The sequence below is a fragment of the Elgaria multicarinata genome, chromosome 3 (genome assembly GCF_023053635.1).
Source record: "Elgaria multicarinata webbii isolate HBS135686 ecotype San Diego chromosome 3, rElgMul1.1.pri, whole genome shotgun sequence".
Classification (NCBI taxonomy): Eukaryota; Metazoa; Chordata; class Lepidosauria; order Squamata; family Anguidae; genus Elgaria; species Elgaria multicarinata.
Window position 1 is genome coordinate 46,845,485 of NC_086173.1, and position 22,878 is coordinate 46,868,362.

At 40.4% G+C, this 22,878-nt stretch overlaps 1 protein-coding gene across 1 annotated transcript in view; it reads right to left on the bottom strand.

Moving 5' to 3' along the window:
* LOC134394557 (E3 ubiquitin-protein ligase RNF213-like) overlaps positions 1 to 22,878 on the bottom strand; it is a 121,750-nt gene that overhangs the window by 66,255 nt on the left and 32,617 nt on the right. Inside the window, exons 16-26 of the mRNA XM_063120119.1 lie at positions 22,251 to 22,424; positions 21,464 to 21,610; positions 18,697 to 19,286; positions 17,096 to 17,261; positions 12,895 to 13,112; positions 11,052 to 11,192; positions 9,231 to 9,392; positions 7,263 to 8,403; positions 5,878 to 6,071; positions 4,650 to 4,802; positions 252 to 3,887 (exon numbers count right to left, since the gene is read on the bottom strand). Of these exons, the coding sequence (XP_062976189.1) occupies positions 252 to 3,887; positions 4,650 to 4,802; positions 5,878 to 6,071; positions 7,263 to 8,403; positions 9,231 to 9,392; positions 11,052 to 11,192; positions 12,895 to 13,112; positions 17,096 to 17,261; positions 18,697 to 19,286; positions 21,464 to 21,610; positions 22,251 to 22,424 (6,722 nt within the window). The remainder of the gene's footprint in view (positions 1 to 251; positions 3,888 to 4,649; positions 4,803 to 5,877; positions 6,072 to 7,262; positions 8,404 to 9,230; positions 9,393 to 11,051; positions 11,193 to 12,894; positions 13,113 to 17,095; positions 17,262 to 18,696; positions 19,287 to 21,463; positions 21,611 to 22,250; positions 22,425 to 22,878) is intronic.

Here is a 22,878-nt window from a genome sequence, read left to right on the forward strand (position 1 = left end):
TTCCACCTCTCCTAACCCCCAGGCATCTACAGCAATCTTGGAAGTGGGATCGCTGGGTGTTACAACAGGTATGCATGTGTCCCTGCATCTGACTGTGCATCCGCATTTAGGTGTATATGTGCATGTACTTGTGCCTATGCATGTGTCTACAGCCCCCCAACTGACACTTGAAAAGGTTGTGCAGCCCTGTCCTGAGTGTTCAGAATCTCTATGTATATAAAAGAATAAAGACGTATTTTAGAACAACTCACCTCAGTAAAGACTGTGCGACCCCTGGACTCAGTGCCGAGGCAAGCACAGAGGAAATCTGCAAGACAAGTGTGCTGCTGCTGCTGAAAGTATATCATAGCCAACTCATGTGCCTCAAAGGAACCCAGACGTGAATCACCAACACGGATTACAGAATCTGGCGTTGCACAGTTCAGCAGTACCAACTTGGCCTGTTCTTCTACTTTTCGTATTAGTTCCTCAGGAGGAAAACCCATTTTCAGCTCTTCCGTCACCTGCAGGACAACTGAGGCACAGGTGTCAGAATGGTAGCCAACAAAGACGTCGGAAGGGGTATATTTCTGCTGACCCATCAAATGTTTTTCTGTCTCAACTGCTGTGAAGTTGTTCACCCATTTCTTCAGTTCTTCCACAATGCCTCTTTGCCATTTGTCCAACACTGTACTGATATCCAGGTAGTGTTTCTCAAGCCTGTTGATCAATGGAATGGGAAAATGTTTGTACACCACCTCTTTCTCCTCAATAACGATCAAGCGGAACTGAGGATGCACTCTGCATTTCACTCGATGGGTCCCCAAACCAAGGTCAACATACTTCTGACCAGCAAGTTGAACATAATACTGGTTGAGGGCATCGTACAGGCTTTCATAGAGATTTTGCAGGTTGAGAAGGACCACCATCTGCCCAGTCTCCATACACATCTTCACTCGGTTGATGTTCCTGCAGATCTGGGTGTATTCCTGGTCTTTGGGAAAGCTGGAACCAAATATAATTTCTGGCTGCTGTGCATCTTTGAAAAAAGCCTGCTGAAGGATCTGAAGCGCAGCATAATTTTCTGTTAACACTAGCAGGTACCGGCATTCTCCATCCTGATAGTCACTGTAAATGTTCTGTTTGACTAGGTCAGTCGTACTGATGTCCCCAGAGGTAACATCGCCTTTCTCTGGGATCTTAGACATAAAAATGTCCAAGGCCTCAATGCCTTCCTTGCCACTGAAATTACGGAGAACCACTTCTGCTATGTCTCGGGGAGCAGGAGTGCTCTTAGATTTTTTTGTTAAAGCAAATGTCATTTTTATGAGGCTGTAATAGTCCCGCAACCCAAAGAATTCCTTATTTTGGGTCTTGCAAATCTCTTCATATGCATCTGCAAAGATAGGAAAGAAACGCTCAACTTTCTGCAGGATGACACGCTCTGAAGAGCAGATGACACGCTCTGAAGAGCAAATACCCTTTGCGCTTTCTATGAGTTCTTGCTTGCTTGGGTCTCCACGGGATACAAAGATACCCCGATTCATCTTAGCTGGATCCAAAGCCCAGTTAGAGATCCCAATGAAGCCAACTTTTTTGTGAGGCAGTGGATCATCATCAACGCATCCATCTTCCAGCAGCGGGTGAAGAGTCTTCAGAGGCATTTTGGGGGAGTCTTCAGCTAAGCCAATTTCATCTAACACGACTACAGAGACATACTCCTTCAGGTTCTTTCCTTCTTGGAAGCGAGAGCAATGCTTGAAAGTATTTATGATGCCCTCAGGGGTAGAGTGTGGGCTGCACTGAAAGGACACCAGATGGATTTGCTTCAGTTCCTTATAAAGCTCAGAGTATGCTGCTTGGCCTTGCATGGCATCAGCCACAATGGTCTTGGCAAGAGATTTGGAGCTGCCCGGTTTTCCAATGAGGAACAAGGGGATTTTAAGTTCAATGCAGATAACCATCATAAAGACATTTTCCTTCAGTGCCAAGTTTCTTGCTATTGTTTCCCTCAGAGGTGCACCACTCAAGAAGAGATCCTGAACTAAACCAATTTCTTCAAGAATTCCTTTCTCTTTATCATACGGGGGTGGAAGTATTTTGCTGATGACTCTTCGGTATGCCTCTTTCCTTTCTAGGGAGGCATGGTAGCAAACACCAACAGCAATAACCAAGGACCAAATGACTTTGTCTCTCTGGATAGAACCTTTAGCAGTCTTCCTCTCTGCAAGATACTTCTCCAGATGTTTCATTACTACGTCACTGTGGTTGTGGAACCACTTGAAGACTTCCACACAGCGTTCCACATCTCTGAGGCTGATGAAGCTGCATTCGTCGTTCCTTTTCCTCATATAAGTCTGAGACTCAAAAAGCACATCTGTTATTATCTTAATCTCAGCACCAGACATTTGTATTGACCTGGTAAGTCTTTGGACAATCTGCTGTATGTAGAGTTTTTCCGTAAAGTTGTTCAACTGCCCAAAATCCCACACCAGAGGTAACATGCTAGGTGGGAGCGCGTGGACCCGGTATACAAGCTGCCTAAGAGGAATGGAGCCAAGCTTATCCTTCGTTTCCTCTGCTTTGACACGATAGCCTAAGCCAGCTGACTCCAAGCGCTTAATCATTTTTCCAGTGTGTTTTCGATAAGGATTGCAGGCAGCGATGATTTGCAAGCCTGAGTTGTGGACCAAAGGCTCTCCTTCTACAGTGTGATCACACAGGACTTCCTTGATACTGCTGACAGCTTCAGTAGTGTTGGCTTCATCAAAAAACAAGATGGTGTCAAACTGGTATTGCTGCTTATTGTCAATAGCAATAACTTCTGCTTCCCTGACTTTGGCATAGATTGCATCTGCTGTGGTGCCTCCATGGACTTTGACAAGCTTCATGTTATCAGCAGGAGCACCGCTCCTACGCAGTTCACACAGGAATTTTATGAGCCTGGTTTTTCCGCAACCTGTCTCTCCCATGAGGACGACAGGGATCCCGCACCTGAATCGCATTTCAATGGCAAGGATCTTCAATATATTGTCTGTTGTGAGCTCATACGTTTCATCGAGTTTGTATGTTTTATCAGGATCAGTCCATCCCTGGAGTCCTAAAACCATGCAAAGTGTCTGAATTTTGTCATGTCTGGGAAGTGCATCAAAATTAACATTGAATGGAACTCTTTGATGGGATAATCCCTGGTACAGCTGCTTGGTCATCACATTTCTCTTTATGATACTCCCATTCAAAGGATTGATGGCATCAATGCCACCATTAGCATTAGGCTGGAGATGAAAGCCAATGAATGTCATGGAAATAGAGTCCTTATTGAAGAATATATATGGATGGGGTTCAGACTCCCACTTTTTCCGAATCTGGAATGGAGCAAGGTCTTCTTCAGTGACACCTTCCATGTCAAAAAACTGCCTCCCAGGGCTCTCATCTGAAATGTTAAGCGAAGGTGTTGCAAAATCCTTTGCCATTAAAATCATAAAGGTGGCCACAAAGTTTTTGAAACCCTGCAAAGTATCCTGGACAAAGGCAGCATTACAGAACACTGATGTCTCACAGTTTCTTAGCTGAAGGTTCAGAAACCAAGCAAAGTTCCTCAGTTCTGACCAAGAAGGATCTCTTATTCCACAATGCATAAGGAGCAGCTGTAGACATTCTGCTGGAGTCCCTTCAACCAAGCCTTCTTCATACTGGAATGTGTCAAGATTATCACCTCCGTTAGATCTTCTTAAGTACTGGAATGGTCTCTGAAAAGTTTCACTATGGAACACTTCCAGATCCATTCCTGGTTCTGAGCAGCCATGGGATAGGTTTCCCTGGGTGTCCATTTCCAGTACTTCCTTGGGAGATCTGCAGGTTACTTTGGGGAACACATCAAGAAAACTGTACTTCAATCCTGGAGAAATCTAAAAAGGAAAAAAGCAAGAAGGAAGGAAATCATCATAGAATCTTATTGCACGTGGTGAGTGAACATTAATTTCTCCTTTCTTACAAACACTATCACTTTTCCACAGCATTCCAATTTTGAATTGCTAGCAAGACTGACAATTCAACACTGCAGAGCTGTAATAACTAGCATGAGCAGAATTAGCTCTTTGCTACTCACCCTTTCTATTCCACCCACTTATGTGACATATTTCAAATCCAAGTCCTTTAAAATGTTCCTTTCAATTCTCCTGGCACTAACATCCAATTCTTATGCTTAAATATTTGCCAGGAAATACAATTATTTTCATGTTTTTAAAGATCTTCTTTACTATCTGCTATGAGTGTTCTCTAATGTCTGTATGGGAAAGACCAAATAAAGTAGCATTTGTAGTGACTTTATAACATTCATCAATGGTACTTCCAGACAGAGGACATCTAGTGCTACTACTCAGAAGGCACTGTGCAGCTGTTCTCTTTTTCCCCTCAACCAATTTTTTGGGGAAAGAAAAATAACTGAAGAAGCAGTGGGAAACATCATCTGAAACTCCTGTAAAATTCCATGAATGAAGCAAGGAAATTGCACAATAAAAAGCTCATCAAATTTTCACACAGAAGAAAAGGTATAGCTATAATATATCCATAGTACACCATGCACATTGATGGTGCTATATAAATAAATAAATAAATAAATAAATAAATAAATAAATATAATAATAATAATAATAATAATAGGTACTTACAGATTTTGTTGGTTTTTTTAATGATAGAGATTCTTCAAGAATTTCTATTACATACAAGTGGCACTGTTTCCTCAGCCAGAGTTTCCCATCTATATCTGTCAGGTACTGTAAAACCAACAGCTTAAACAGAAATTCTGAAATTCCAGTCTGGACCTAAGAGAATACAAAAACTTAATGGTTCAATTGGCAAAGAGAGATCATTTTAATCAGGATTACTACATCATCATTGGTCTACTGGAGTGGTGCCAAAGACATCTGTTGTTCTATTTTATCTCATGCTGCCATTATCTGAGGTACTGTAATCTGTTACCCACAGTACCTTCAAATATACATGAGTAAATTATTGGCCGAGCAATGTCCCTCTGCTCCTGAGTAGGTTGCTGTAGATGGAGACTGCAGCAGGACAATCTGGGCTGCCACAGAAGCGGGGTAATATAGTCTGGATTATTTTGATTTGGGATCGGATCCTGATTCATTCAATTCTAATCTGTCTATCATGATGTTCTTAAAGCCAGTTTTTTCTTCTAAGGTTCATCAAGTTGAAATCCATTTTGGAGAAGCTCTTCGGGGCCTCATCTAGGGTGACCATATTAAAAGGAGGACAGGGCTCTTGTATCTTTAACAGTTGTTTAGAAAAGGGAATTTCAGCAGGTGTCATTTGTATGCGTGCAGCACCTGGTGAGGTGCCCTCTTCATCACAACAGTTAAAGTTGCAGCAGCAGCTTTAACTGTCAGGTATGCTTTAAGGTGGACTTCTGCATTGAGCAGGGGATTGGACTTGATGGCCTTATAGGCCCCTTCCAACTCTACTATTTTACAATTCTAAGTAGCTCCCTCCCAACTCCTTTATCCCAAGCGATTTTTCCTGCCCCCCAACATAGAACCTAATCTTCCAACCAGGCTTTGAGTTTATAAAATGAACCAATCTCCAGAAAACTCAAGGAACCACCAATCACACCAGACTTCTGTGTTTCTCTAGTCAATAGAATTGCATATACTGAACTCCTTACTTTCCAAATTGTGGTGCTTTTCCTATTTTTACTTCACTATACTTGCACTCCCTTAAACATAGTCGATCCTCATTATCTATTAACTACATTATCTACCCAAACTCCCACCTTTTCATCACACCTGGTTATAAAAATGTTCCTCAAACAAATTGTTTATTCAATGTATGGAGGTGGAAAGCATTTGTGAAGAATTTCTGTCAAAACTGGAGTATACTCACTGAAGAAGTGATATCAAAATGAAATATCATGGGCTGATTCTGATACTGATCATTCAGGAATGGGAGGAGAGATTTCAGCACTTTGTCTTCATTCACATGGGGATCTGTCAGTCGAATTGTTTTTAAGGGCACTGCATCATTCTGCAGTTTTGCTTCCATTTTCTCATGCAGCCTCTTTACATAGAGAGATTTTCCTGTTATTAGTTACAAAAGCACAATATAGTTATTAATAGACACAGAAGAGAAATAAAAACAACAATGGATTTGATGGAAACTGAGTTTGGATTTTTGCTCTACTACATGCAAGAATAATAATAGGACAACAAATCTGATCTAATTTAGAAAGATAGGGACATAAAGACAAGTAATGACCTTAGGGTGATATGCTTCTTTCTTTTTCAGATTTCTCAAAGTCTGGAGGGGAAAACCCTCTTCTTGATTTTCTCTAAAACAATATGCAAGTTTCCTAAGGATTTACAGGAAATGGATGTACTGTATGCTCGTTTCATTACTACACAGAGCCAGGAAACAACCAGAGGGCTGTCTATATGGCAGTGGGTTGCTGCCACGACGAGCTCAAACCCCATGTTCCGGTTGCTGCGTAATGGCAGCAGCTAATCCTGACACTGCAGTGAAACGCAGGGCTTCCAGCATCAGGCCCACCCCCTGTCCTCTGCTGTGCGGATGGTGACCAATCAGGAGAAACCATCCGCCCAGCCATGCCTGCAGCGCGACTCTGAAGCAAGGCTAGACAGCATATACGCTGTATTCACCTCGCTCCAGAGGGGGAAAAATGGGGTAAATCTCTGAACTTTTTTCTTTGGAGTTTTGAGGGAACGTCCTATGATGGCTTTGAGGTGGCTGCTGTGTCATTTAATCAACACAGCGTCATAGTTCAGCCACCGTAGGTCTTTTGGAACATATAGGCAGCCCCCTAGAGGCTGTTTCGGTGGGAAAGCATTCCAGTAACTATTCTAGTACTCAATAAATTTAACCAAGAAAATATAAAGAGAGAATTGAACTGCTCCAAAGGTGAAATCAACAAAGAAAAACAGCAGTACTATAAACCATACCCTACTCAATTCTATCCTGATCTAATACATTACAATTAACGTGTATTCTGGCATAAATAGTACCATTAACCGGTCACACAATACCTAATCTCCTGCAGCTATTACAAGCATTTAAAAAATAATATGCATTATATTGAAATATGTTTATATGATATGGGATAATAATAAGCCCCTGAAATTAAAGACCAATTGTTATCACAAACTGAGTATCATCCAAATATTTCAATATTAGAACCTATAGATCAGAACCATTTTATATTAACCTCTCAATAAGCAATTTAGTTTAGTTTTCTTTTAAGTTAGTTTTCTCACCCACTCCAGCTCTTTTGGAAGACACAATCGCAACACACATTTGGTCCTTGAAGACAGAAGCTGATGAACTTGCTGGCTGCAAGGCTTTGTAATGATTCTCAAGATAATTCTGAATGTCTTCCAGGGACTCATGAAGGATCATGTGAACTTTGAACTGACTGAAGACAGAGGGGACATAGCAGTGCTCTCTCTCACAGTTGCAGAGGATCACTAGGCGATAGTCATCCTGATGCTTTAAGCAAAGGTTCTGGAACAGCTCCTCAGACCTGTAGCCAACATCATAGCTCAACTCATCTGCAAACAGCAAGGTGTAAATCTTCATCTCCTTGCTTCCTGGAGTGAGGCACCGCCTCAAAAACAGTTCCACTTGCTCATAGGTGGTTTCTGCTGAACAAAGCAAGACCTCATCATAAGAAGGTAGCATCTCTCCTGGGCTGTTCATGTAGATGGCCAGCGCATAGACCAAGGCTTCAGAGCGAGGGCAAAGAATGAGGTTGGGCTTGCCAACTTGAAGACCACGTGGCAATATTCGCACAACACTCCTCTTCTCCAAATCTGCTAATTTGTCCAGGAAAATACCAAGGGTTTCAATGTCCAAGCAGCCTGGAAGGAACGAGCCCATGGTCTCCATGTAGGACTCCCAAATATACTCTAGCTCTGCAGTCAATTCTCTCCCTCTTTCCATCAGTCCAAAGTGTTCAGCAAAATTCCTCTTTGGCTTTTTTAATTCCATTTGTTTGGAGACCTTCTGTACATCTTGTTTACTGCAGTCGTGCTTTATGAATGAGAGCATAATCAAGGCAGCCTCACTGGGGCATTTTGAGCCAAGCTCCTTGCACAAATATACAAGTTGCTCCGCCATGTAGTAATTCAGATAAAAGTACTGGGATCGCTTCTCTAAAATGAAGTGGTTCCACCTCTGTAGGAAACTCTCCATCTTTCGGCATATGGCTGGCAGAACTTCTGTCACTTTTCCATTTCCAAAGAGTTCCCAGATAGGATCCACACCATAGTCCATGCTAATACAAAACTCATTGTTGGGTGAGCAATATATGTCAGTGATCCAAGATCGGAAGAGCGTGTTTCCAGCAGAATAAAGGTCTATGAAGGACAGTGCAAGTCTCTCAACACTAGAAAACACCTGTGTGTCGAATAAAGAAATACAATTGGAGATGTAATGCAAGTGGTTTTAGTAAGCCAAAACTACCAAGTTTGCCAGTTAAAGGAGTATGTTATAGTATTTCATGATTTATTATATAAATATATCAACATATAGCACCATAGGTATGGCCATTTTGTAGAGAAAACCAATACAAAGATGACGGCTAATGACCTTCATGGTTATTTATGCTTTCTGATCTTCAGCTCTTCAGCATTCTGAACAGAGAGGAAGACAACACAGTCTGTACCAAGAACATTAGTCAGATTTTATTTATTTGTTTGTTAATTTATTTATTTATTATTGCATTTATATTCCACCTTTTTTCCTCCAAGGAACCCAAGGCGGCGTACATAATCCTCCGCCTCTATTTTATCCTCACAACAACTCTGTGAGGTAGGTTGGGCTGAGAGTCTGTGACACTTTAGACACTACACCACACTGGCTCTGATATTAGCATTTTAATTATTCTGGTTTGCATCACTTTGCATCAAATTCACTGGAACCTGGAAGGCCTTTACAAGTCCCAATTGGATTTCAGGCTAAGATCTGCTTGTGTGCAACCAGAGGGTGAAGCCATCCCTGAGGAAACAAGGATCTTAATCTGCAACTACTTATCACAATTCAATAATAAGCAAAAGTCTCTGAACAGCATCAAATTATATTTTCCTGTAATTTTGCCCTAGTCTCTATCATCTCTCAATATAGTCTGAAAATGTGATAAGGCTGGAAGTAGGACATTATCACTCTTTCTACCCGACTACACAGCATTAAAACACACACGCACAAAGGTATGATTGAAAACTGACCTCAGAAAACCTATCCACTTCCACACTTTGTTCTACCTTTCCTGACATCAACATCAGCTTGTTCATCAATTCTCGGAGCTCTTCCAAAGAGTACTGCCGTATTTCTTCTTTGTCACCATGGCTTTCTGGAATGGTCAGATATAGGACAGCATCCAGAGAAACCTTTAAACAAATAAGGATGACAACAAATGATTTTGATTTTTCTTTTATTTCCTTATGCAATTAGAGCCCCACTGGCTATGCATAACTAGGGATACCAAGGCTGTGTTCAGACAACATGACAGTCAACAATGGGGTAATAATCAACTTGACAGTTGTTTATCTAGGGGGTACTCCACACACAACATGAGAATAACCAACCATGGTGTGGATTAGGATCAGCGTTGAGTTGACTATTAGTCGATGCTAAGTTGTTTCACTCAACCCCCACTGTCTCTCCCCACTCAGTCCTCCCACTAGTATCCCATCAGCCATTGATACCGAAAAACTATCCTGCCAGCTGGACTAGAGCAACAGCCATCTCTTTGACCACTCTTGCCTTGCAACTCTGTGGCTGACAAAATAACCAATGGTGGCAGAGGAAATAACCAATGGTGCCCTGCACACAGCACAATAACCAATGGGGGTTCAAATATTCAACTCTGCACAGTGTTGGTTATTTCAGCCAAATAACCAAAAGTTGGTTTAAAAACTTCCTCCACACAACACGAAAACCCATAGTGGGTTAAATAACTAACGGTTGACTGTTTAAACCACCATTTGTTATCCCATTCGAAATGACAACAGTAAAAACAGTAAAAAGAGGTCTGTGCAACACTGTGAAGTGACATGCCAAATTATGGGGGAGCTACAACAGCATAAAGATGGTGGTGGTGGTGGTGGTGGTTAGTTCAATTTATATTCTACTTATATACAGAATAACCTAGGCAGCATACAGCATACAAATGCAACAGAAAGCAGTTATCATGGGAGAGTAAATTCTTAAATTTAATGTCACATAAAAATTCTAGAACGAATTAGAGAAGCAATGGTTAGTTGATTCATCTGTGAAAAACCTTTTGATATATTGAAAAGCTGCCACAGATAATTTGGAAAAAGATTTTTAAAAAGTATATATAAAGCCTGCAGATATACCCAACTATATACCACTTAATTCATCAAGGAAGATCTATCAGCTGATAGCACAGGGAGTGGGGGAACCCTAGTCAGCATTGTGATGCCAGCGGTCCTTCAATGACCTGGTTCATTCAATCACCGTGGCTTGTTTAATCCTCAGCATATGTCAGCACTTGCAGAGTGCTATTTGCCTAATTACCCACGTGGGCACAGGTTGCTGTGTTGTCCAAACAAGCATGGCTTGTTAGAGGGGCAAACAACTCTCAGATAAGGCAACAAGAGAGGGTTGTTGCCTTAACTGAGGGTTATTTGAGGGTTGTTTCCCACTCCAATAAGTCATGCCTCCCAGGTTTGCATGACACAACAAGCAGCATTTGGGCAGGTAATTAGGCAAATCGTTCCCTGCATGTGCCAGGGATTAAACAAGCCACGGGCTCTATGTCTATTTCTTTAAAATCACATGCATTCTTGACCACACATCTTTTCCCAAGGCTTCTAGCTCCACAAAACAGGAAGGCTTTCAATTAATCTAGTCTGCCAGAAATAGCCAAAGTCATCTCCTTTTTAAGTAACACTTTTCTAGCTTTTCTGTTTACAGGAACTTACATAATGTAATATTAAGAAAAAGACAGCTAGAAAAAGATGAGCAGAAAGGCTACAAGAACTGGGTTAGTATGCCTTGCAGTCTTTGAAGCATAGTCTCACCTTCTGGCCTTCTGTGGGTGCCCTAATTCTGTAGATTCCTTTGCTATTGATTGTAGTTGCCAGTGATATAGATGATAGTTCCACAGAGCCATGGCTCTCCTTTATGGTTTTCAGCCATTCCAAGTGTCTTGTAGAATCACACTGCGGAGTGTAGGGAGAAGATATAATCTAGATTAGTCCCACTAGCCCCACACCTTTTTCCCAACTAAAATTACTCAGTGACTGGAGATGGTGATGTAATAAAACTATGCTGAGAAAGTCGAATCCATACCCAATAAAAAATATTATCATATAAAAACAAAGGCGCTAAACAATATCCAAATTCCATGCACTAAGACTATTTTTACAATTTGGAAAAAGTGGCAATCCAAGCTGTCTCCAGTGTGGTTACCCCTCACCCCATTACAAATATATCCAGGTAATTTAGATACAACTATCATCACTAAAATCTCTGAATGGGGAGGAAAGGGATATTTTCGACTGAGAGATTTTTATGCCCAGGGTAAACCAAAAACAATATAACAACTCAGAGCTGATCTAGGAGACCTAGGCCTAGGATAACTACAAGAAATACAATTATCCCACCTCCTCAGAGACCCCAATATAAAGATGCATGCACTCAGAATCTTAACAGGATTAGAATGAGCAATGCTAATGGTAGGGGAAGGATGGAAGGGAATTATGCTATCCTAATAGACATGCGGATCGGTTCGACGGTGGTCATGAAGAAAGTGTAGGAAGGAGATTTTGGAAGGGAATTAGATTACGCTAGCTGGAATAAATTATGGAACAATAGACCATTTAGATCAAAATCAGCTTCTATTTGAGAAACTTCTCTGAAAATACTGCATAGATGGTATCGCACACCAATACAGCTAAGCACATATTACTTCAACATGTAGCCCCCTTCGTTGGAGAGACTGCGGGGTAAAAGGCACGTATTTTCAGTCATGGTGGACTTGTCCACATACACAGGGATTCTGGATGTTAGTACATAGGGAATTGATGGATATTACTAGAGAAAGGATTGCATATGACCCAGAATTATTTTTATCAATATACAAAGGATCTAATATAAGTTTGAAATGTAAAGATTTATCATTATTTTTACTAACTACCGCTCGCCAGACAATTTACACAGCAGTGTAAAATGGACCAAAATATATGTTCAGTGGCAATATCAGAAAAATAACTCATGACTTGCTTCTAATCCAAGGAAAAACAGAACCACTATCTTTCTATGCTATATGGCGGAGATTTATTCAATATATGTTACAACTGGACTTGACAATATATATCCGCTTCAGCTTTGAGCATTTGGATATTATAACAACAAATGAAGTACACTTATTAATTAGTTTATTTTTTCTTTTCTTTCGTTCTTTGTATTGTTCCCCCCCCCTAAAATTGCATTAATTAATTTTATATAATAGCTGTTTAGACATCAGTTGTTAGGGGACTGATCACTTTTTGGTTACAATTAAAATAAATTTAAAAATTCACACACAAAAAAAAGTTCAAAAGAATTCTACCCCACCTTATCTTTACATTCAAGATGGCACAGAATATTTAATTAAGTGCAAGTAACATGCCACTTCTTTCACAAATTGACAATGAGTTGAAGTGCATGTGATAGAGAATTGCATATACAGCTGTGTAACCATTAGGTGTAGGTAGTTAAACGGCAGATACCCCACTGACTTCAGTCTCAATATCTGTTAGCTTCAGACAATAATGTGCAGTACAATACATCAGCAGAAACCCAAACTGAGCACAAAAGAAAGTTAATGATGCATAAGAGCAAGTACACACAGATGAATTAAAGTATTGCTGCAGAAATTACCAGTTTTGCTGGGAGGTGCTGATCACTTTCCAGGGCTTTCCACAGTTTTTCCAAACATACCAAGAACTCCTTAAACCCTGACTCCCGCTTCAACTCATACATCAGGGAAGAGTAGCCAAGTACAGCATCATGGAAGCAAGCGACACGATCCACATCCATGTCATTCTCTCCCGCAGAGATAGACGCCAGGTCCACAAACACCTTTAGCTCATTTATATCTAAGGGAAATGAACAAAGCATCCTGAGCGCAAAACAAGACAAATGTATCTTGGCATTTAAGCATGCAGATAAAAAAATGTAAACGCCATCTGCTGTGGGGGGAGCGGGGGCTGATCGATATTGGGATTACAGCAACTTTTGAGAGAGAATGTATTTATTTATTTATTACATTTGTATCCCGCCCTATATCATTAAGATCTCAGGGCGGCATACAGATAAAAGCATACAGTATAAAACAATAAATATACACAACTAAAAACAAATTAAACCATGAACCAAGTTAAAACAATATACAATTTAAATGTAACCCTTTCCTCCCTACTGCATTCCTGACAAAAACCTCTCTTCTGAAGCTACTACTTGCTCTAGGGGAAAATCCTGATTGGCATCAAACCCTGATATATGTTGAATGCAAAGATGCATTTAATGCCCGCAAAAGCATACAAAGAAGTTTAGTGTCTATGAGCAACTTCCCTGGGTGCACTGCAGGTCTTTCTGCTAGAGGCTTCTGCTGTTGTCATCTTAGATGGGTGATTACATGCTTGCATTGTTCACCCTTGCTCTCTTTACCTACATGCAATATTGTATAGCTGCATAACCATACAGAGAGAAGCAGAGGAAATGGAACTTGAATATTGTCCCCTTTTCTGTTAAAAGTTAGACTGCACCAATGTGTTCAGCGAACAAACAACAGAGAGCTAGTTTTGTCAACACCTCGGAAGATCTTTCTCAATAGGCTGAAGAATGAAGACTGGGTGATTAACATGTGTGGCCATTCCCTATTTTCATTGGGGACTGCCATACACACATCTGTCATATTTGTTTAAGCATTCATTTGTACTGTATCCAAACTAGCCACACAAGACTGGCTACAAAACAGGCCATCCTAAACAAATCCTGTAGTAGCAGGCAAATCGCAGGAAGAAACATTAACAATCTCAGATATGCAGATGACACCACTTTGATGGCTGAAAGCGAGGAGGAGCTGAGGAGCCTTATGACAAAGGTGAAAGATGAAAGTGCAAAAGCTGGGTTGCAGTTAAAACTAAAAAAAACCAAGATTATGGCAACCAGCTTGATTGATAACTGGCAAATAGAGGGAGAAAATGTGGAGGCAGTGACACACTTTGTATTTCTGGGCGCAAAGATTACTGCAGACGCTGACTGCAGCCAGGAAATCAGAAGATGTTTACTTCTTGGGAGGAGAGCAATGACAAATCTTGATAAAATAGTTAAGAGCAGAGACACCACACTGACAACAAAGGTCCGCATAGTTAAAGCAATGGTATTCCCCATAGTAACCTATGGCTGCGAGAGCTGGACCATAAGGAAAGCTGAGCGAAGGAAGATAATGCTTTTGAACTGTGGTGTTGGAGGAAAATTCTGAGAGTGCCTTGGACTGCAAGAAGATCAAACCAGTCCATACTCCAGGAAATAAAGCCAGACTGCTCACTTGAGGGAATGGTATTAAAGGCAAAACTGAAGTACTTTGGTCACATAATGAGGAGACAGGATACCCTGCAGAAGAGGCTGATGCTAGGGAAAGTGGAAGGCAAAAGGAAGAGGGGCCGACCAAGGGCAAGATGGATGGATGATATTCTGGAGGTGACAGACTTGACCTTGGGGGAGCTAGGGGTGGCGACAGCCGACAGAAAGCTCTGGCATGGGCTGGTCCATGAAGGCACGGGAGTCGGAAACGACTGAACAAATAAACAACAACAAAAGCAGGCAGGTCAAAAACATCCAAAATTTATTTCTGAACTCCGTTGGTTTTGAAAAAGATAGTTTATTTGGATTCTATTGAGAAAACTTATCATATTTATTAGCCACCTCAGACTGTTCATGAACAAGTTTAGGGGCAGAAGAGGTGGCAGCCAGAATGGTTATTGCACAATACTGGAAAAAGAAAATAGGATCCACTGTGATTCCATAGTTTCTAAAAATCTGGGAGGTGGCTCTTTCTGAAAAACGAACACAGCACAACCGATGGATCAGAGGGATAATCAAGCAGAAATAATTCTTGGAAACATGGTTTCCCTTTGTTACATACAATTTATTTATTTATTGCACTTATATACCGCTCCCATAGCCAGGGCTCTCTGGGCAGTTTACAGAAATTCTAAAATTAAGATTAAAACGAGTGAACAAAATTTAAAATTCTAAAACACAGATCATACACACATAAAGCATTAATAACCATTAAAAAACTCATTTATAATGCAGGATCTGCAGACCAGCATCCAACAAGTGCACTATCCTATTTCTGGAAGGGTGTAATAACCAGCAAGGCAAATAATTGAAAAGTGATTAATCTGTGTCTGTAATAGAGCTTAAAATTTATATAACAAGTGTATGTTCAGGGAGAACAATTGTAAAATGTGTGAAGAATCTGTGGTGAATAATGTAAAACAGCCTGCGTGTGTTGATGTTTTTGTAGTTATATAATTGCTACCTTGTATTTGTTAAATGAAATACTTTAAAATGGAAAAGAAAGAAAGAAAAGGCAGAAGAGGGTCTTTCCCATTTGTAAAAAGTAGCAAGGAGGACACACAGTCTACCATTACGCAAAGCTGTAATGGGAAAGAGGAATTAAGCCTTCTTTTCATGCTCCAGTCTCTGTGTTGAATCAACTTGTGCTGTGGAATAGGATCATGCTGGTTGGCGTCAGTTACAACCTCCACACATTGAGCAGAATGTGAGAAGCGGTTCTTTGCATGTAGAGCTCTCTGTGTGTGATAGACTACGTACGTACAATCAGGGTTCCCAGTTGTGCATAGTTGTTTGCACATAATCCCATTCTAATGCTCCACCCAATCTGTGCAGGTTGGAAGCCAGGGCCACTGGGAAATGTTTCCCCTCCATGCACTGACTGAGCATACACTGTATGAGAAGGAGGCTATAGTAATACAGATGTTTCAGTTGTTTTTAGTCTCATGCTGCAGGGAATATTGAGCAATAAAGGAGCATTATTTTTGGTTTAAATTTTCATTAATTATTTATAAGTTCATTGACAACAACTATCTTTTCCATGTGTCTCAAGTAGAATTAATTGTTGAGCCCATTCAAGTCTTGATGCATGTACTGCCAGGATCAGCTGAAGAAGGAAGAAGACCAGGCATGTGAGACTGGAAAGAAAGGAGACTGCCATTCAGTTCCCCCAACTTTAACAAGCCACATGCTACTAGGGTGTCATGTCTAGCCCTGCTCCCCTTGGGTTGGGGGAAGGAGTTTCAGGCAATCAATCAGAATCAGACTCTGAAGTAGAGGAGATGGTGCCAGAAACATGCCAGACTACACCAGTGGGGGAGGCAGCTCTCAAGGGCTCTTCATCAGCTGGGAATGAACCTTCTCCAGAGCTTATCTCCTCAAGGGTAAACAACACACAGTCAGTGGGAAGTCAGTAATCTTCTGAGGGGAAGGGCACGGAGAGGCTAGCCAATCTTAGAGTACACCGCAGACTAAAACGGGTGAAGCTAAAGGAAGGTGAGAGAAAGTCGGCTCGGCTATCTTCTCTTCGAAGCTGCATCAGATCCAGTCTCTCTGAAATTAACGCGTTCTGGGAAAGGGCTTTCCATTCTTCTTGATAGGACAATAATCTTGCTTAGTTTGCATAGTTTTGCCTAGAGGAAAGTTCCTAGAGATTAGACTCTCTTCAAGTGGGAAGAGATGTTTATTGCTTGAATAAAGCTTTGTGGATTTCTTAGCAGACCTCTTTATTGTCTCCCAAGATGGCAGGAGGCCTTGGGAAACACAACATAGTGCCTGCTTCCTCTGGCACTATATTGCCCCACCCTCTGCCAAGATTTGTTGCAGATTTCAACCTGCACTACTTTGCAAACATAACAGGAAGTGAGGACACAGTACCTAATAGCCACTCCACACATCAATATGTAACAGAAACTTTCCAAATGTAATAGTATCAGTCCCACTTTTTGCCCAAGGCCAAGAAACAAACAAAAAAGCAGAGGTGCATCTGTTCTACCTTCCAGAGACTCTTTGACCCAGTTTACGAAGTCCCTCCTGAGTGCAAGCTCCTTGAGGCACCTACGGCGTGGTTCAGTGATGCCTTGCAGCACTTGCATAGCATGCATCAATGCAGGACTCATGGAGGAGAGATTTTTTTTCTGAAAGGACTGGAACTCATCTTTCTGAAAAGCAAATTATATGAATAAATAAGGTCATGATCGCACATGTGTAGTTCTGCTGTTTATTTATTTTTTACACAATGTAACCACTGAAGCCACAATTTGTGGCAGATAATCAGCAAGATATGCGCACACAAGGGGATTCTTACTTTTTTTCCACCATACCATGTCACTGGTCGTGCTTTGAAAAATGAACTACACCCCCCTGCATTTCCCCTCAACTACACCACCAGTTGGTACCATTTTTTTCAAGTGACCATCATATGGTAAACAGTCATCAATATCTGCCCACTATACCTGCTTGTACAGGTTGCACATCTGTCATGCAACCCACTACTGTGCAATACATAGTTGATATCTCATGGAACAACAGTATATCAGTGCACATCTGCCATGCAGATTTAAGGGAATAGGGCTCTCAACAATTATGAACAATGTTAAAAGATACCATTCTGTTTAATCTTATATTTCAGTTATGGCTCAATAATTTATTTATTTCATTTATATACCATCCAGTGACCAAAGCTCTTCAGGCGTTTCACAAAAATTAAAACCATAAGGTACAGCATAATGGTTAGGCTCAAACTAATGGTTCTTACTGCCCTCCGTGCCACACACACATTTCCTCTGGGACATCAGGAACTGCCATGGTAGGATGTTGTGTTGCATATTGTGGAGCTGACTCAATAAGATTTCCTTTAGGGTGAATTGATACATGGCTTTTAATCAAATTTTATCAATGACCAGAAGCTATATCTGAACATCAGTAACTATTCTTAATACACCCATGCATACACATACACATACATACACACACACACACACACACACACACACACACACACTCACTCAGATTGGTTAATGACCTTGTAGCTTTGTGCTTCCCATAGCAGTGCTCACTTACATGAATCATATGCAACTAGATGCTTAGTAAGCACTTTTTTACAGTATTGCTATGCTCTGTGGTAAACACAGTGTGCCCCAGAGTAGAGGATTAAAGTAGACTGTTGTTTTCCAGTTTCATGATTCCTTCCAGATATTTTGGACTATAATTCCCTTCATCCCCAGCCACCATGGCCAATGGTAAGGGATTATGGAAGTTGTTTTGTTCTATAACTATATGTGAACAGCTGGCAATTCCTATGATGAAGTGAGAGGACATGGCTAAATTCCAAAGAAGTCACATCCAAATAATATTTACATCTGTGACATCTAGAGTAAAGAACTATGATCAAGGAAATCAAAATATCTAAAGTGCTAAACGGCTTCATACTTAACCCTCATGAACTGTCACACCACTGAAAAGTGGGCCATTGCAATTTTAAAAATGACTGAAGTCATACAGTTTCAAAAGCTCATTAGAACCACATATACATTTTGAGTTTATTGGAGCACCCAAGTCTGTCTTTTGAATGGTGGTTTAAAGAGATATACTTACAAAGTTCAGTAAAAGCAGCAGGCCGTCGAAGTTTCCAGAGAGGTTCAAAGCTTCCCTGACCTTGTCAATAACTTTAACAGAGCCCACAGCCAAATGCAAGTCATGATATTGCTGGATCTGCTGGATCCGTTGGTCTATCCATTCCCCACTATCTTGATGCTCCAGATGGCACATAATCTGAAAATCCTTTTTCAGTTCATCATAAGGGCTAGTAAAATCCTTGAAGAGAACATCCACTTCAGCAAATGTGAGCTCTTCAGATTTCAAGCAATTATAGAGTCTGGTGAATTCATTGTAACAATGATCAAATAACCTATCAGGAGGCAAAGCAGCAATGTCTTCCTCTTCGATCAAATGCTCCTCATTGTTCACCAATTTTTGGGCTGCCCACTCCCAGCAATACTGGAAGACATGGCTCTCTTTAAAACGATACACAGTTTCAGATATCTTCTTCATGGCTGGATTCAAGTAGAAACAGGTCTCTATAATATCATCACTGTGGGAAACTGGATCTCTCACCTTCACAACCTCATTCAGTGCTTCTGCAGCCAGACTTTCATTGTGCTTCTGCTCGATTTCAACCATATCCACTGAAAAGTAAAAAAGAAAACTCAACTTGGGAGAAATTCTCATTTTCCATTTGTTTAACCTCTTGCCTTTGCTGTATAAGGAATCATAATATTATAGCAGAATATGCATTATAAGTGTATGAAATTGATAAGAATTTATTGTGTTGCATAGATGTGATTAATTCTCTGCATGCTGTGAGATAACTGTGAGCAATGAATGTATTCTTGGAAATGGAAGAGAGTCGCCACAAGGGGCTCGGTGAAGTATTGGAAGTGAAAGTTGTTTAGTTTAGCAGAGATACCTTCATCTAGGCGTAGAAGGGATAACTTGTTAGGGCAACAGTAATACCCTTGTTGTTTATGAGCTATCTATGAAAAGAAGTAGTAATGTATCTTGCTATAGTTATTTGGTGGGTTTTCTAAAATAAAATGTACTAACTACTTATATGAACTTCCAGAGTGTGTTCTCCTACGCTATACACTGCTACCCTAAGGAATAAGAATAACAGATAAATAAGTGGGTCATATTTTATAGTAGCAGAAGGACTGGATAAGGAATTATTAACCAGTACAGTAAGCCTCCACATAGCTATCACTACTAATCCTCATCAAGGTGGTATTCTACTGGTGGAACAACTGGAAGAACTGAGATGGTTTCTTCACATTCAGTGGCTCTATTGGTGAGATACCCTAGAGAAGCAAGGCATTACAGAAAAATATCCATGAAACAAGGTATTAGAGAAAAATATCTTGTTGATGTGTTAAAAATGGAATTAATTTGTCCATTTGCGAGAAATATATGTGCTTTTTAATAAGGATTTCAAGATATTGAGAATAGGTGCTATTTTTATTAATGGCACTAGACAAAGCACCTGACAGATATCATAAGGCAACTGTAAAAGTCTGTATTGGAGAGGTTTGACTGTTAGTAATATTGATTTTAGTTCCTTTCTTGGTTTGATTAACAGCCACTTACAAAAAACAAAACTGAAAACTATTATCACGAATTCTATATTTAGGTTGTACCTGGCAGCATTGCATTTACTAATTATGCTTATTTTATATTTTATTTTATTTATTTTCTATTTTGTAATAAATTGGCAGTTTTCCCGTTTATACTGTGATGATCTAGGAAGCAAGAACACTGACCTGAACTAGGAAAGAATCTGGAGACCAAGTGAAAGGGAAGAAGCCTTTGCCTATTCTAATTTAAATATTTACACAACTTTGTAAGAAAGTTGTTACTGTAATTTAAAAGGAAAATCAAACCTATTGTTGCATATCTAACGTGGCTTGGATGAAGTTAATTTCCACATAATTAGAGCTAAGAGCTTTCACAGCAGCAGCAAATTTATCTTGGTATAGGTACAGGGTAACGGAAGGGAACTTCTCAACTGGTTATAATACCAATAAGGAGTGTAAGAGAGCACGTAGCTCAGTGATACAGCACAGATCGCAAGTTCAACATTAGTATCTCCAGGTACGGATAGGAAAGGAATCCCGCCTGAAACCCTGGAGAGCTGCTGCCAGTCAGTGTCAGTAATACTAGGCTAGATGAACCAAGGGCCTGACTCAGCATAAGGCAGCGTCATATGTTGGAATGGAAGGAGGACACAATAAGTTGTTTAGCCTTTTGTTTTTTTCTTGTTCCTTTCTTGATAGGGCATTGGCAATAACATTCCTTCTTCCTACAATATGTTCAATCTGCATATTAAATTCTATGACCATCGCTACAGTTTCATATTGGAATATTTCTCTCTGTGTACATGTGTGTACATACACACAGTCAAATAAAATCCAATCGTCCATGTCACAATAGGGCCAATATTAGAAGAGGCAGCCATTACTAACATTAGAGGAGTGGAAAAAGAATAAGGGAGATGCCACCAATCCCTGTCAGGGTTCCAGTCTATCAAAACACAGAGTGCTGCTCTGAATGAATAGAATAATCTCCTTTTTGCATTGGTGTTTTCTCACATTCAAACAAAGAAATGTGCGAGATATTTACAGAAAGAAAGGCATTAATTAAATCAAAGGAACTATGTGACCATACACAGCTTTTGGTGTAACAATTCTGCTCAGTTTTTGGTAACCTCTCTTGCCTGTTTATTCCACAGTTTTTCTATACCTCCATTCCCAACTTTAGAAACAAGTTAGCAATAGTTGCAAAGGAAAATCACTATTATTATAAAAATTACCTTTTACAATATATTGCACTTTCCTGCACATATCCAGAAGAGATCCCAACTGTGTTTGCTCCTTCCTGACAAATGTTACTTCTTGCAGTCTTAGCTGGAGTACTTTTTCTAGTTTTGGGTTTTCCACAGATGAATTATGTTTATTTACTGAAATGAAAATCGCAAATTATAGCTGTTAATCCAAAATCTTGCCTTTCTAGAATGCCCACACATGTTCCTGCTAAACCCATTAAAATCAGATGCTGGAGGAAGGAGTTGATGTTTAACGGGCTGCTTAAAGGGGGCTGATTCTGTTTATGCTGACCAGGCAAGAGAACTCTCTTCTGAGCAGCACAAGAAAAAGCCATGCTGCCTGGGGAGGGATGCCCCAGAGAGTTTGACCTTTCCTCCGATGATCAACATGGAGAATAGACACCCTCTGCTCCAAGCTCTGCAGCAGAAGAGAACCCAGCTGAGCTGAGTTGCACCTTCCAAGGCTTATGCCTTGGAAGAGACGGGTATGAGCCAAATCAAGGTTTTGAAATGGGGTGCTATGCTCACATTGACTGGAAGTTTTTAAAGAATTAAACAGGTGTGTTCACCTAGTCAAGCATCCAGTATCAAATGCTCACAACATCTTTACTCCCTTTTGCCTCATCAGAAAATAGGCCTCTCATTTAGACTCACTATTTCTCATGCATGTCACTGAGATAGAACAACAAATATAGGATGCAGCTAGGCGGAGCCCAGAATTTTGTTTATATTTTAAACAATGTGCCTCTTACATATAGGGAAAAAACATACTTACTTAATTCCCAAATTGACAGAAATTGTTTCTTATGCTTTTTGATTAGGTCCAAATGTTTAATTAGGATACAGCCTGTCATGAGTTTACCAGAAACTTCTGTATATACAGAGTCACTGATGGCCATTAGCTCCTTGGCTTCATCGGAAAGTTGGTCGCGAAGCTTTTCACTGACACCTGTCAGATAAAATCAGGTATTTTAAAATCAAGTGAACAGCCCTCATTTTGGGGCACTAAACAGCTAAAATTAGCTTCCTCATATCAACTTGAAAAACTTAATGCAAGGTGACCATTCTGGATCTACCCATCTGTCCCTCAACTATCCAAGCTTGCCACTTCCCTTGCTACAACTGTGCCAAACTGGGCCAGTTCACATGTCAAGTTAAGCCATGCTAAAAATAAGCCACAGGCTGTTCGATCACTAATCCACATTACTCCTGACAGACTCCTGCAGCTTGCTGTGGCTTGCTTCACCCTTACTCCTCCTGCCCACTTCTGGAATGTCTTCCATGGACCTTTGCAGCACAACCTCAGCAGCCTACTCCACTAGAGTAGTAAATACTTTTTTGTAGAATCTGTTTTTCTCCTTGGGGAGATTTGCACAAATTAAGTTTAAAAAAAAAACTTTGAG